The sequence below is a fragment of the Lithobates pipiens genome, unplaced genomic scaffold (assembly GCF_037356315.1).
Source record: "Lithobates pipiens isolate NorthernLeopardFrog02 unplaced genomic scaffold, aLitPip1_a1.2 Scaffold_3, whole genome shotgun sequence".
In the NCBI taxonomy this organism is placed as follows: Eukaryota; Metazoa; Chordata; class Amphibia; order Anura; family Ranidae; genus Lithobates; species Lithobates pipiens.
Window position 1 is genome coordinate 199,821,917 of NW_027507790.1, and position 15,054 is coordinate 199,836,970.

The 15,054-nt window shown below is 45.4% G+C and overlaps 1 protein-coding gene across 2 annotated transcripts in view; it reads left to right on the forward strand.

The window, feature by feature from the left end:
• Positions 1–15,054, forward strand: part of PDE4D (phosphodiesterase 4D) — a 756,150-nt gene that overhangs the window by 625,633 nt on the left and 115,463 nt on the right. For both annotated transcript variants that reach the window (XM_077462687.1, XM_077462686.1), the window contains exon 6: positions 4,198–4,310. In XM_077462687.1, coding sequence (XP_077318813.1) covers positions 4,198–4,310 — 113 coding nt within the window. The remainder of the gene's footprint in view (positions 1–4,197; positions 4,311–15,054) is intronic.

Here is a 15,054-nt window from a genome sequence, read left to right on the forward strand (position 1 = left end):
TCTATCACATAAAATCCATATAAAATACATTTACGTTTTTGGTTGTAACATAAAATGTGGAGGATTTCAGGGGGTATGAATACTTTTTTCTGTATATTCTCTATTTGGTTAACATGAAAGACTTTGATAGAAGGGCACAGAACATGACCAATTATTCCGATTTCACTGGTTTTTACCCAGAGGAAGGAAAGGTGACTTCTACCGCTGGGGGTTACGGCATTGTCCTATTTAAAGTGTAACCCCGCCCCAAACGCACAATCTTTGAGCAATCAACGTTCGATCTACCAAAACGATGCAATATGAGGACCTGCCTATCCAGTCAGTTTATATTCAGTCATTTGCATTACATACTTGTTGGTAGATCTAAATGGGATTGCACAATGAGATTGTATCGTGTGTGGTCAGCTTTAGACCACCTTCCGGGTTTCTATTGGTGTGTCCCTGCTGGGAGATTTCCCCTTTATTTCCTTTTCCAGGGACTGCAGTTACTGAGACTGGAAGTAAAGGGATCCCCCTGATACAGAGACCCCCAAAAAGACTCTGAGGGCCATGGCAGCAACGTTGTAGCAAAGAGCGGTAACAGACAAATCTCTATATGTTTCCGTTGATGGTTTGTAGCCTGCTGTAGCTTCTGCCCATATAACTGACTGCAGTGGGGGGGATTTACTAAAACTGGAGCAGACAGAATCTGGAGCTGCAACCCATCTGCTTTTATCTTCAGCTTATTCAGTTAGGCTGTGTTGACACTGAGGAGTTTTTGGAGCGCTTTTGCGTAAAAAAAGAAAGAAAGAAAAAAAAAAAGCGCCCGCATAGCTCAAGAAAAATGCTTCTCTTTAAATTCTATGTATGCGTTTACACTGGGGCGTTGTGCTTGTGGTGTAAAAAATACTGCTTGCCACATTTTTGGAGCATGTCAGTGGGGGGAACAAAAAAAAAATGCATTAAAAGCAATGGAAAATGCTGTAAAAATATGGCAAAAACCCACCATGATGCGCTTTTTGTGCGGTTTTTGAGTCACCTGTTCTCTTTTAAAAAAAAAAGTGGTAAAATTGCAGATCAGTGTGAAAATAGCCTTAGGCTCCATTCACACTTGTGCGATTTTAGTGGCATGACACATCTCAGCCCATGTTTTTCAAGAACAACCGTTCAAATATGTGCGACTTAAAGTAGGTTCCTGCACTACTTTGGTCCGACTTTCATAGGACTTGAGTGCCATAGACTGCAATGTAAACCCTCAAAAGTCGCATGAAAGTAACACCTACTGTAAATGTTGTTATACACGCAACAATTGTCTCTTATCATTGGTCAAAGTTGCATCCAAGTTGCACCCATCCAAAGTTGCACTCCAAAGTCGCATAACTTTGAAGTTGCACAAGTGTGACTGAAAACTTAAACTTTGATAAAGACAGAAGCTGATTGGTCGTCGTGCACAGCTGCTCCAGATTCTGTCTGGTCCAGTTTTAATAAGCTTTGTTCAGTATTTATGTAGATAGATATCAATGGTGTATTGTGGTCATTAGATATTGTAAGTAGTTACTGAAGCTGTTTTGATAATCCAAAGGCTGCAAAAATGTAAAATTCAGCGTTTGAGTAACACATTTGCTGTAATTTCTGCAATACAGACCAATTATTAAAGTAGAACTAAAGGCAAAACTTTTTTTTTTTTTTTGAATACAGTAAGGGAGGGTTATAACCCTTGTCAAGTTGTTTTCTTTTTGTTTTTTTTCATGTGTCCCCATTGAGAAGATTTCCCTTCACTTCCTGTCCTATAACCAAAACAGGAAGTGAGTAGAAATCCCTCCAAAGTGAGGGAATCCCTGTTTGTCACCAGAATTTATTATTATTTATTTATTGCTTTTCTGGGGACAATCCAAAATGTGGGATTTTCTTTTACTTTCATATTGGATGATAAATGTAAACATGACAAATAGAAAGGATTTATCTCCCTAATGGGGCACAGACAGCAATAAAAACTGACAGATGTTCTAGTCCCTCTGTACCAAATATCCAAAACTGAAAGAAAGTTTTGATTTTGGTGCTACTTTAAGCTTTGATAAGAAGCTGATTGGTTTGTATGCACAGCTGCACCAGTTTTAGTAAATCGCCCCCAGTGTTGTCCCCCTATCTAGGAGATGTATTATTAGGTGACAATAAAGTGATAAAACCTAGAAAAACTAAAAAGCTGCCCACACAGTGTACAAGCTCTGTACGATCTTCTTTAGCTTCACCAAAACCATGGAATATGGAGAAATCTGAACAATGATTTTACTTAGTGTCAGAATGCAGCCACCTTATGTGAGGAGTGGTAAGTTGTCATTTATTACACTTTGTTTTGGGATGAGATACAATGTATGAAAAGGGTCAGTTTGGTGCTCAGATCTAATGCAGGGAGAGAGTCCTGGGGAAGGGATCTCCTATGTACAGTATATGGGGTGCGGTGTAACCAGTGCCCCCCAATCTCTCTGGCAGGAAAGGCTGGCTATGTCATATATGTCATGTCATGTATATGATCCATATGTGATCTCCTCCATGCCATCTCTTCTATGCGATTTGTATGTGATCTCCTCTATGTAAAATATCTTATCTCTCTATGTGCTTTTTTTATGGGACCTTCTCTGTGTGATCTCTTCTGTGTGTTCCTCTCTGTGTAATCTTTATGTGATCTCCTCTACCATAATTTCTATAGGACCTCTTCTATGTGCCCCTATGTCATTTCTATGTGATCCTTTCTGTATGATCTGATGTGTGTGATCATCTCTATGTGATCTGTAGGACCCCCTCTATTTCATCAGTATATGATCTCCTCTGTATGATTCCCTGTATGATTTTCTATGTGAACCCCTCTATGTGATTTGTATAGGATCTCCTCCATGTGATCTCTGTATGATTCCCACTGTATGTGATATCTGTATGTTATCCTCCATGTGATCTCTGTATGGTATCCTCCATATGATCTCCTGCGTATGATCTCTGTATGATCCTCTGTGTATGATTTCCTCCATGTGATCTCTATATGATCTGATGTGTGTGATCATCTCTATGTGATCTGTAGGACCCTTTCTGTACGATCCCCTCTATTTCATCAGTATATGATCTCCTCTGTATGATTCCCTGTATGATTTTCTATGTGAACCCCACTATGTGATCTGTATAGGATCTCTTTCATGTGATCTCTGTATGATTCCCTCGGTGTGATCTCTGTATGATTCCAACCAAGTGATCTCTGTATGATTCCCTCCATGCGATCTCTGTATGATCTGATATGTGTGATCATCTCTATGTGATCTGTGTTTCATACTATTTCATCAATATATGATCTCCTCTGTATGATTTTCTATGTGAACCCCTCTGTATGATTCCCTCTGTATGTGATCTTCCTGATTCCCTCTATATATGATCCCCTGTAGGATTTCCTCCATATGATCTCTGTATGATCTGTCTATAATCTCCTCTATATGATCTCTTCCATGAGATCTCTGAATGATCCCCTCTATATAGACTCCTGCATGTAATCTCTGTATGATCTCAATGTAATCTTCGTATAATACCCTCTGTCTGTTCCCCATGTGTTCTCTGTATGATCTGTGTATATATATTATAATCTTCAATATGTGATGTATATATATATGATCTCCTGTGTATATATATATATATATATATATATATATATAATATATATATATGATCTGTATGATGTGATGTGTATATATATATGATCCTCTGTATGTGCTGTGTATATATACACGATCCCCTGTATGTCATGTCCTATCACGTATGATCACCCCCCCCCCCCCCTCCTCCTCCTTCTGTCGGTGATGTCAGTGGTGTCCGCAGTGTGCTCCGCTCCGCGCTCCATGCCGGGATTTCCTGCTCTCCGCTCTCATGTCTCGGTGTCGGTAGGGAGCGGAGGGACGGAGGTTGCTCGCTCGGTGATCGGTGATGAGGAGAGATCTCCGGACTGGTCCCCGTAGTGTGTGCTCCGTATCCCGGCTATGGCAGGCCCCCCGGACAGTGTAGAGGAGGGCTCAGTCGGCGGTGACAGCTGATCTCCTGTCCGGTGGTGTAGTATGAGGGATCCCCCATGTATGATCTCTGGGCACATGGCAGTGTACGGCACCATGGACTCCCTGGACTTTGATGTCAGCCCAGTGAAGCGCCTGAAGACTCAGCACCTTCTCCCCATTCATCTCTTCACAGAGGAGGCCTACCACAAGCTGGCCAGTGAGACCCTGGAGGAGCTGGACTGGTGTCTGGACCAGCTGGAGACCCTACAGACCCGACACTCCGTCAGTGAGATGGCCTCCAACAAGGTAACCCGACCTCTGTTCTTCTATATGGCCAACACTTCCTTACCTGGGGGCTGTGGACATCATGCAATGCTTGGCGCTCTGACGTGTTGGGGGCACCCTTGCAATGCTTGGCGCTCTGATATGTTGGGGGCACCCTTGCAATGCTTGGCGCTCTGATATGTTAGGGTGCCCTTGCAATGCTTGGCGCTCTGATATGTTGGGGAGCTCATGCAATGCTTGGCGCTCTGACGTGTTGGGGGCACCCTTGCAATGCTTGGCGCTCTGATATGTTGGGGTGCCCGTGCAATGCTTGGCGCTCTGATATGTTGGGGAGCTCATGCAATGCTTGGCGCTCTGATGGGTTGGGGCACCCTTGCAATGCTCGGCGCTCTGACGTGTTGGGGCGCCTTTGCAATGCTTGGCGCTCTGATGGGTTTGGGGCGCCCTTGCAATGCTTGGCGCTCTGACGTGTTGGGGCGCCCTTGCAATGCTTGGTGCTCTGATGGGTTGGGGTGCCCCTGCAATGCTTGGCGCTCTGATGGGTTGGGGTGCCCCTGCAATGCTTGGCGCTCTGATGGGTTGGGGTGCCCCTGCAATGCTTGGCGCTCTGATGGGTTGGGGTGCCCCTGCAATGCTTGGCGCTCTGATGGGTTGGGGTGCCCCTGCAATGCTTGGCGCTCTGATGGGTTGGGGTGCCCCTGCAATGCTTGGCGCTCTGATGGGTTGGGGTGCCCCTGCAATGCTTGGCGCTCTGATGGGTTGGGGTGCCCCTGCAATGCTTGGCGCTCTGACGGGTTGGGGTGCCCCTGCAATGCTTGGCGCTCTGATGGGTTGGGGTGCCCCTGCAATGCTTGGCGCTCTGATGGGTTGGGGTGCCCCTGCAATGCTTGACGCTTTGCTGGGTTGGGGTGCCCTTGCAATGCTTGGCGCTCTGCTGGGTTGGGGTGCCCTTGCAATGCTTGGCGCTCTGCTGGGTTGGGGTGCCCTTGCAATGCTTGGCGCTCTGCTGGGTTGGGGTGCCCTTGCAATGCTTGGCGCTCTGACGTGCAGGGGGTGCCCTTGCAATGCTTGGTGCTCTGACGTGCAGGGGGTGCCCTTGCAATGCTTGGTGCTCTGACGTGCAGGGGGTGCCCTTGCAATGCTTGGCGCTCTGACGTGCAGGGGGTGCCCTTGCAATGCTTGGCGCTCTGACGTGCAGGGGGTGCCCTTGCAATGCTTGGCGCTCTGACGTGCAGGGGGTGCCCTTGCAATGCTTGGCGCTCTGACGTGCAGGGGGTGCCCTTGCAATGCTTGGCGCTCTGACGTGCAGGGGGTGCCCTTGCAATGCTTGGCGCTCTGACGTGCAGGGGGTGCCCTTGCAATGCTTGGCGCTCTGACGTGCAGGGGGTGCCCTTGCAATGCTTGGCGCTCTGACGTGCAGGGGGTGCCCTTGCAATGCTTGGCGCTCTGACGTGCAGGGGGTGCCCTTGCAATGCTTGGCGCTCTGACGTGCAGGGGGTGCCCTTGCAATGCTTGGCGCTCTGACGTGCAGGGGGTGCCCTTGCAATGCTTGGCGCTCTGACGTGTTGGGCTGCCCTTGCAATGCTTGGCTCTCTGATATGTTGGGGTGCCCTTGAAATTCTTAGCTCTCTGATGTGTTGGGGAGCTCATGCAATGCTTGGCTCTCTGATGTGTTGGGGGTGAGTGCCCTTGTAATGCTTGGCTCTCTGATGTGTTGGGGGTGCCCTTGCAATGCTTGGCTCTCTGATGTGTTGGGGGGTGCCCTTGCAATGCGTGGCTCTCTGATGTGTTGGGCTGCCCTTGCAATGCTTGGCTCTCTGATATGTTGGGGTGCCCTTGAAATTCTTAGCTCTCTGATATGTTGGGGTGCCCTTGCAATGCTTGGCTCTCTGATGTGTTGGGGAGCTCATGCAATGCTTGGCACTCTGATGTGTTGGGGGGGGGGGCTTAGCTCATGCAATGCTTGGCTTTCTGATGTGTTGGGGGGCTTAGCTCATGCACTGCTTGGCTTTCTGATGTGTTGGGGGGGCTAATGCACTGCTTGGCTCATTGATGTGTTGGGGTGCCCGGCTCATTGATGTGTTGGGGCGCCATTTCAATGCTTGGCTCTCTGCTATGTTGGTGTATCCTTCCAGTGCTAAACTTTCTGATTGGGTGCCATTGCAATGCGTGGCTCCCTGGTGTGTTGGGGTGCCAATGCATTGCATGGCTCTTTGATGTGTTGGGGTGCCCTGCATTGCTGAGCTGTGTTTTGAGAAGTTGATGGGGTTCAGGGTCAGTGGTGTAATTACAGAATATTTGGGGGGGGGGGTCACCTCTTGCAAAGAGAACAAGTGGATTTACTCTTCATGTTGCAGTGCAGGGGATAAGAACGCGGTGCATGTCAGAGACAGCCAGCGGTGTTGCTAAGCATTGCAGTGATGCATTCCAGGCCAGCTATGGACTGTGAGGGGTTAAATGTCACCTTGGTGTGAAGAGGTTAAATGTCTGTCATTAAGAAATGCATTGTGGAGTGGTTCTCCGGGGCATTGTGTGATACCCAAAGTAAATTGTTTGACAAGTTCCCTGGATCTGTCAGTTATGTACCCCGAGGATGCGCTTCCATTTTTACCATAGAAGTGTAAATGTTGTTGTCATCCATGGCATGTAATTGCTGGATTTCCAGGTGACAGTACAGGTGTTGTATGTGATGTAAATGTGACGGCTGGCAGTTTTCAGCAATGCTGCCTGATTGTGGGGGTGCCGGTGAACGTTCGGCTCAATGTTGTGACTGTGAGTCATGCAGCTGGTTAGAATTCCCCTCACACGGGCATGATGTGTCTGTATCATGGGGGGGAACATGGATGCTCATTTCAGAGTTGGCTGGGATGGTGCTCAGGATGGAAGGCCGGCATGGCGTATGAAGTGCTTACACAGGGTGCAGTGTATGGCTGTGTGCTGCCAATCTGCTCATTGCTAGGGATCTGCTCATTGCTAGGGATCTGCTCATTGCTAGGGATCTGCTCATTGCTAGGGATCTGCTCATTGCTAGGGATCTACTCATTGCTAGTGATCTGCTCTCACCAAGGCTGAGGATCCTGTGTAATATGTACTATTGGAACCTTTTGTAATATATGAGTGCATTATAGAAAAGGCGACACATTGCAAAGACTGATCGGTTCCCTTTACGTTGGGAACGTTCGGCTTCCACTATCACTTGCTTCTTCCATGAAATATTCAATGTGTGTTATCTGTCATCCGCGAGTACAGAAAGATGGAGGAAGGCATTATTTCTCCTATTCGGGAAATGATATAAATATCTCTATATACTGTGTATATATACTTCATCACAAGCATGTTTCCTGCAGTGGACAATGGAGAACAGCTAGATAAGTTAATGTTAATATATAATGAATGCAAGATTTATTATTCAAATTATAGAATTAACCTTTATCTGATAGACCTCGGATATACACTATATTACCTAAAGTATTGGGACGCCGACCTTTACACACACTTATCATTAATGACATTCTAGTCTTAGCCCTTGTACACACGGTCGGACATTCCGACGGAAAATGTCTGATCAGACCGTGTTGTTGGATAATCCGACTGTGTGTGGGCTCCATCGGACTGTTTCCGTCTGAATATCCGACCGACAAAGTTTCAGAGCTGGGCTATAAAAATTTTCGACAACATGATCATGTAGAGAATTCCGATCAGACAAAGTGCCACGCATGCTCAGATCAAATTCCTAGACCAAAGCTATTGACTACTAGCCTGAACGTAGTCCCGTCGTAATGAAATAACGTTATCACGTTCTGAACGATCGGATTTTCCGTCAACTTTGTCTGACCGTGTGTATGCAACACCAGTTTCGGACAAAATCCGTCGGACAAAATCTGACGGATTTGGTTGTTGGAATGTCCAACCGTGTGTACAAGGCCTTTTTCAGACAAACGATCCGTTCAGGTCCGCCTGTCAGTTTTTTAGGTGGACCTGAATGGATGCTCCGTAGACCTCTATGGAGCGTCGGATGTCAGTGGTGACATGTCCGCTGACATCCGACCGGCTCCTATCCTAAAAAGTGTGACGGAGGAAAAACCTACTTTTCCGTCCATCATCGGATTGGGTGACGACGGACTCTGCGGTCCGTCATCGTCCAATCTCCCATAGGGGGAGAGCGGCGCTCTGACAGGTCCATCCCTGTACAGTGTGCAGAGACAGACCTGTCATCTTCCTGCTCAGCGGGGATCAATGGAGCGATCCCCACTGAGCAAGCGGATGTCCACGGGGTGGATCATCATGGATTCGTCCTGCGTCAAAAGAGGCCTTGGTCCATAGGGATCAATATTGAGTTGGCCCACCCTTTGCATCTATAACTGCTTCAACTCTTCTGGGAAGGCTTTCCACAAGGTTTAGGAATGTGTCTATGGGAATGTTTGACCATTCTTCCAGAAGCGTATTTGAGAGGTCAGGCACTGATGTGGACGAGAAGGCCAGGCTTGCAGTCTCTGCTCTAATTCATCCCAAAGGTGTTCTGTGGGGTTGAGATCAGGGCTCTCTGTGCAGGCCAGTCAAGTTCTTCCACCCCAAGCTTGCTCGTCCATGTCTTTATGGACCTTGCTTTGTGTACTGGTCCAAATCATTTGGTGGAGAGGGGATTATGGCGTGGGATTGTTTTTTAGGGGCTGAGGTTGGCCTCTTAGTTCCCGTGAAGGGAACTATTAATGCGTCAGCAAACCAAGACATTTTGGACAATTTCGTGCTCCCAACTTTGTGGGAACAGTTTAGGGATGGCCCCTTTCCTGTTCCAACATGACTGCGCACCAGTGCACAAAGCAAGGTCCTTTAAAGACGTGGATGAGCAAGTTTGGGGTGGAGGAACTTGACTGGCCTGCACAGAGTCCTGATCTCAACCCGATTGAACACCTTTGGGATGAATTAAAGTGGAGACTGTGAGCCAGGCCTTATCGTCCACATCAGTGCCTGACCTCACAAAGGCTTTGCTAGAAGAATAGTCAAACATTCCCATAGACACGCTCCTAAACCTTGTGTACAGCCTTCCCAGAAGACTTGAAGCTGGGCCAACTCAATATCAAACCCTACGGACTAAGACTGGGGTGCCGTTAAAGTTCTTGTGTGTTTGTAAAGGCGTGTGTCACAATACTTATGGTAATATAGTGTATCTTCAGATCCATATTATAATCCCCTATTTTTTAATAGAAATTACATTTCTACTTGTTTCCAGACTAGTAGCTAAGCATTGATAACATCAGCCTGGGACTATCATGCTAGATCTGGTGGTATCTACATGAAGAGTGATGTCAGAGAACATTTGCCTGTAGATGTCCTATCCAGGGCACTGATTGGCCCCAATGGGCTTTTTTTTTAAATTGGATTGCATCATTTAGTCCCCAAAATGGTGCGAGACTTGCAGTACTGCCAGTGTGAATGACTGGTATTTGGTAAAGTACATACAGTATCAGTGTATACACCAGGGGCGGATTGACAACTCATGGAGCCTCCGGGCACTAGGAGGAGATTATGGTGCCCCCGGGCAATAGGAGATTATGGTGCCCCCGGGCAATAGGAGATTATGGGGCCCCCGGGCAATAGGAGATTATGGGGCCCCCAGGCAATAGGAGATTATGGGGCCCCCAGGCAATAGGAGATTATGGGGCCCCCAGGCAATAGATTATGGAGCCACACAGTATACATACACACATACATTATACACACACACATTATACACACACACATTATACACACACACATTATACACACACACACTGAAAAGGTACTGGAGAGACGGGGCAGCTATAATCTTGGGATTTTTTTTAAAAAAAACGGATTTTTACATACTGTCCCTGGTTTTATTGAGGCTGGCAACCCTGATGGTGCCCCTTGGGGGCATGGGGCCCTCGGGCAGTGCCCAAATGGTCAGTCCGCCCCGGTATACACTTGAATGACAGTCATTATCACGCATATCTTCACTCCAGAACTGGCCGTGCCATCCTAGTAACCATCATCCAGAGAAAACCAAACCAAATGGCAACTTTTCCCTAAAACCATATAGCCGACATCACAGCTTGCCTATAGGAATAGCAATACTCGGTAAATAAGCAGGTTTAAGAACAATGAATATATGGGAGGAAGTGAAAAGAGCAAACCCAATAAACCTATAAAAATAATCAACATGAATTTATTAACACCTGAAACTAACTTGTGTATACCTCTTTATAGTGTGGCTTGTTGCTCCGCATTAGTAGGTGAAATTAGCCACCAATATTACACTTTTTTATGGCGTTTTTATGGCGTTACTAGATAGGAAATATGGAGAAAGTAAAGTTCCATTTGGTAGGTAGAAGCTGGATAGGCTTTTCTGAAGGGATGCGTTTTCAGGGATCACCTAAAGGCAGTCGGTGTGGGAAATAGACGGACAGATTGAGGTAGGGAGTTCCAGAGGACAGGAGAGTCCTGGAGATGAAGCATGGGAGGCAAGGACCAGGGAGATGGAGTCGCAGATCATGTTTTTTGTGTGTTATCATTCCCAGCTAAAGCAGCTTAAGTGTTAATATCCTCAGTTGTCATAATCTACTTACACTTTCATTCATTTATGATCTATTACGATATGGGATTCATTTAGAAGCCCTTTAATAAATGACAGTCTGCAGCTCTCTAATGACCTCTGACGTGGATACTGACATTTTTTTTTTTTTTTTTGCATTTCCGAAATTTAAATGTCATAAAACCAGTGCATCAGAAAGGTGTTTGTTTACATAATAATACCTATAAATCAATCGGCACAATCCAACAAAAAATGATATAACAATAGTGGGACTGCTGAAGCATTTCCACTAAAAAAATAAAAAAGCCTAGTTGCTGCTATCGCTGAACAAGCGTTTTCACTCAACTTCTTAAAGTTATAAATCAAAAAACAGTGCCGCACTACCAGTATATACAGTGTCTCTCAAAAGTGAGTACACCCCTAAGTGAAACTGTCCAAATTGGGCCCAAAGTGTCAATATTTTGTGTGGCCACCATTATTTTCCAGCACTGCCTTAACCCTCTTGGGCATGGAGTTCACCAGAGCTTCACAGGTTATCACTGGAGTCCTCTTCCACTCCTCCATAACATTACGGAGCTGGTGGGTGTTAGAGACCCTGCACTCCCCCCACCTTCCATTTGAGGTGATCAGTAAGGTTTGGGTCTGGAGACATGCTTGGCTAGTCCATCACCTTTTACCCTCAGCTTCTTTAGCAAGGCAGTGGTCATCTTGGAGGTGTGTTTGGGGTCGTTATCATGTTTAAATACTGCCCTGCGGCCCAGTCTCTGAGGGGAAGGGATCAGGTTCGGCTTCAATATGCCACGTTACATGTTGGCATTCATGGTTCACTCAACGAACTGTAGCTCCTCGGTGCTGGCAGCACTCATGCAGCCCCAGATCATGACACCACCATGCTTGATACGTTCTGAACCAAATAAGTTTATCTTGGTCTCGTCAGACCACGGTTCCAGAAATCCATGTCCTTAGTCTGCTTGTCTTCAGCAGACTGTTTGCAGGCTTTCTTGTGCATTGTCTTTAGAAGAGGCTTCCTTCTGGGATGACCACCATGCAGACCAATTTGATGCAGTATGCAGCATATGGTCTGAGCACTGACAGGTTGAGACCCTCACCCCTTCAACCTCTGCAGCAATGCTGGCAGCACTCATATCTATATTTCCCAAAGACAACCTCTGGATATGATGCTGAGCACGAGCACTCAACTTCTTTGGTCAACCATGGTGAGGTCTGTTCTGAGTAGAACCTCTGCATGGTCTTGACCACTATGCTGCAGCTCAGTTTCAGGGTCTTGGCAATCTTCTTTTAGCCTAGGGCATCTTTATGTAGAGCAACAATTCTTTTTTTCAGATCCTCAGAGAGTTCTGTGCCATGTTGAACTTCCAGTGGCCAGTATAAAAGAGCGAGAGTGCTAACACCAAATTATTCACACCTGAGACCTTGTAACAAGTCACATGATACTGGGGAGGGAAAATGGCTAATTGGGCCCAATTTGGACATTTTCACTTAGGGGTGTATTGAGTTAGGAGTGTGTTGAGTTATTTTAAGGGGACGGTAAATTTACACTGTTATACAAGCTGTATACTCACTACATTACATTGTAGCAAAGTGTAATTTCTTCAGTGTTGTCACATGAAAAGATATAATATATTTACAAAAATGTGAGGGGTGTACTCACTTTTGTGAGATACTGTACCTAAATAATCATAGTGATAATAAGCACAGACATGCAAAAAACAACATAAGAATTTTATGATAAGCAGAGAGACACATCATAGGTGGACAGCAAGACGGCACATAACGTAACCACTTTGTATAAAGAAATAATAAACATGGGAATACCAAGTGGACACCAGATTGTGGTACATTATCATGTGACCATGGAAGTAAGTCAATGTAGGTGATTGCCATATCAGGAAAGTAGTATTTCAGTCCATGGTGAGTGTTAACCCCACATCTATAGCCACATACCAAGATAGATGGTAATTCCAGTGCTGGTGTCATCAGGGAAGTCCTTGAAGGATAAACAGAAGTTCAAATGTTCATTCCAATGTACATAAACAGCAATGATGTGCTGTGACCCTGTCACCAATCAGAAATCATCTTTCACCAGCTTAATATAGTTAGGCTACCAACCTATTTATTTTGATTGGCTGCCATTGATTGTAGCACTCTACTAATGGTATAGCCCAGTGGTCTCCAAACTGTGGCCTTTAATAGGCCATTTGGACACTATTCCTCCCACTGACACCAACAATGGGGTAAAATTCCTGTTACTGACATCAGCAACAGGGAACTATGTCACGTTGACACCAGCGATGGGGCACTATTCCTCGCGCCGACGATGGGGCACTATTCCTCCCGCTGTCACCGACGAGGGGCCACTATCAATGGGAGAAATTCCTCCCCCTAGGCCAGTGATGGCGAACCTTGGCACCCCAGATGTTTTGGAACTACATTTCCCATAATACTTGTGCATTTCGCAGTGTAGTGGAGCATCATGGGAAATGTAGTTTCAAAACATCTGGGGTGCCAAGGTTCGCCATCACTGCCCTAGGCCAAAGATGCATTGTTTACTCCCACTGTCGCCAAGACAGTTTATACTCCCAATGGCCACAGTCCGGCCCCCCTCAAGTCTGAAGGACAGTAAACTGGCCCTTTTGTTTAGAAAGTTTGGAGACCCCTGGTATCGTCAAAGAGCATTGCATGCAATAATTCATTGCAGCCAATCGCAGATAAGTTCTGCTGGTATTGACACACCTAAAACCTCTGTTATTTGTAGAAATACGTCCTCCCAAGATCTTGAATGTACAAGTCAGCTATTCTGACTTCAAGTCTCTCTTATATAGAGAAGTAGAGAGATGTTATGTTGCACAGATCTATGTGACAGGAGGCTACAGTCCCACTTAGAAAAATGATTAATGTTTATAACTCCTACAGTTTGCACAGTACATTGTAAGCAGATTGTCTTCCTTTATTTTGCAATCTAAAGGAAGCAGCAAGTGATAAAAAAAAAAAAAGGTGTGGCAATGAGATAATGGAGAAAGAAAAGTTTAATTTGCTAGGTAGAAGCTGGATAGGCTTTTCTGAAAAGATGAGTTTTCAGGGATCACCTAAAGGCAGACAGTGTGGGAGATAGCTGGACAGATTGAGGTAGGGAGTTCCAGAGGACAGGAGAGGCTCAAGAGAAGTCCTGGAGTTGAAGCATGGGAGGAAGAGACAAGGGAGCTAGACAGTCACATATCAGAGGCTCTTGCACCTAGTCGTAATGTTTTACCTGAAGTTCAGGTTATTGGTAAATTGTGTGGAGGATATAATGACTAGCATAGTTGCTGTGTTTTCTGGATAACATAAGCATTTCACTTGTTTTCTGGCATTTCTCTTACAATAACTCCTATATTACCTTTTTATGGAATAGAATATATAAATATGCTGTACATATGTACTGTCAGGCTAGTAATAATTATATAAATAAAATATATAATATTAATATATAATTTTTTTTCTCTCTCTACATCCTGAGTAATGGTGTCTTTGCAAGGCGGAATCGTATCTTCATCCAGATCAGTTTTGTATTGTACACAATGGTTACTTGTTGTCAGATGTTTGGTTTTGTTCTGTGGACTTTTAGTGCAGAAAGTAGAACACATTTGTGACTTATTCTACATCTAAGCTGATTACACTTCATCTCCCATTATAGTTTTAAAGCATCCCTAAGCCTTACATATGCTTCGGGTAATGGCTGCCGCAACATCATTAGGCTTTTCTAAGAATCGGGATTTTAATGCGCACATTTAATATCTGGGTCGCTGTGAAAAAAAAAAAGACACACTTGTGTTTTACCTATTGGTGTGTGATTGCCCTGGCAATGAAACAGTGGAAGTTGTGTGTCAACTTGTCAGTAAGGACCTAAAAAAAAAAACATGGCGATTTACTTAATCTTAGCTTGTAAATGCTGGTCTAAAGAGCATCAGCTTCAAATGACTTTATCAAAGCCCTTAATTCACCCTTCAGCATCGGTCAGATCAGTGATTGTAAATTCCTGTGTTTGTTATTTTAATAGAAAAAAAAAAAAATGTTCTCCTTTCCCCTGTGTAATGGTTTTGCACAGAGCAGCCCCGATCCTCCTTATCTCGGGTCCCTCTTCTGTGATCCTGGCCCCTCCCTCCTGTTTTGTGCCCCCACAGCAAGTAGCTTGCTATGGGGGCAGCCGAGCTGCAG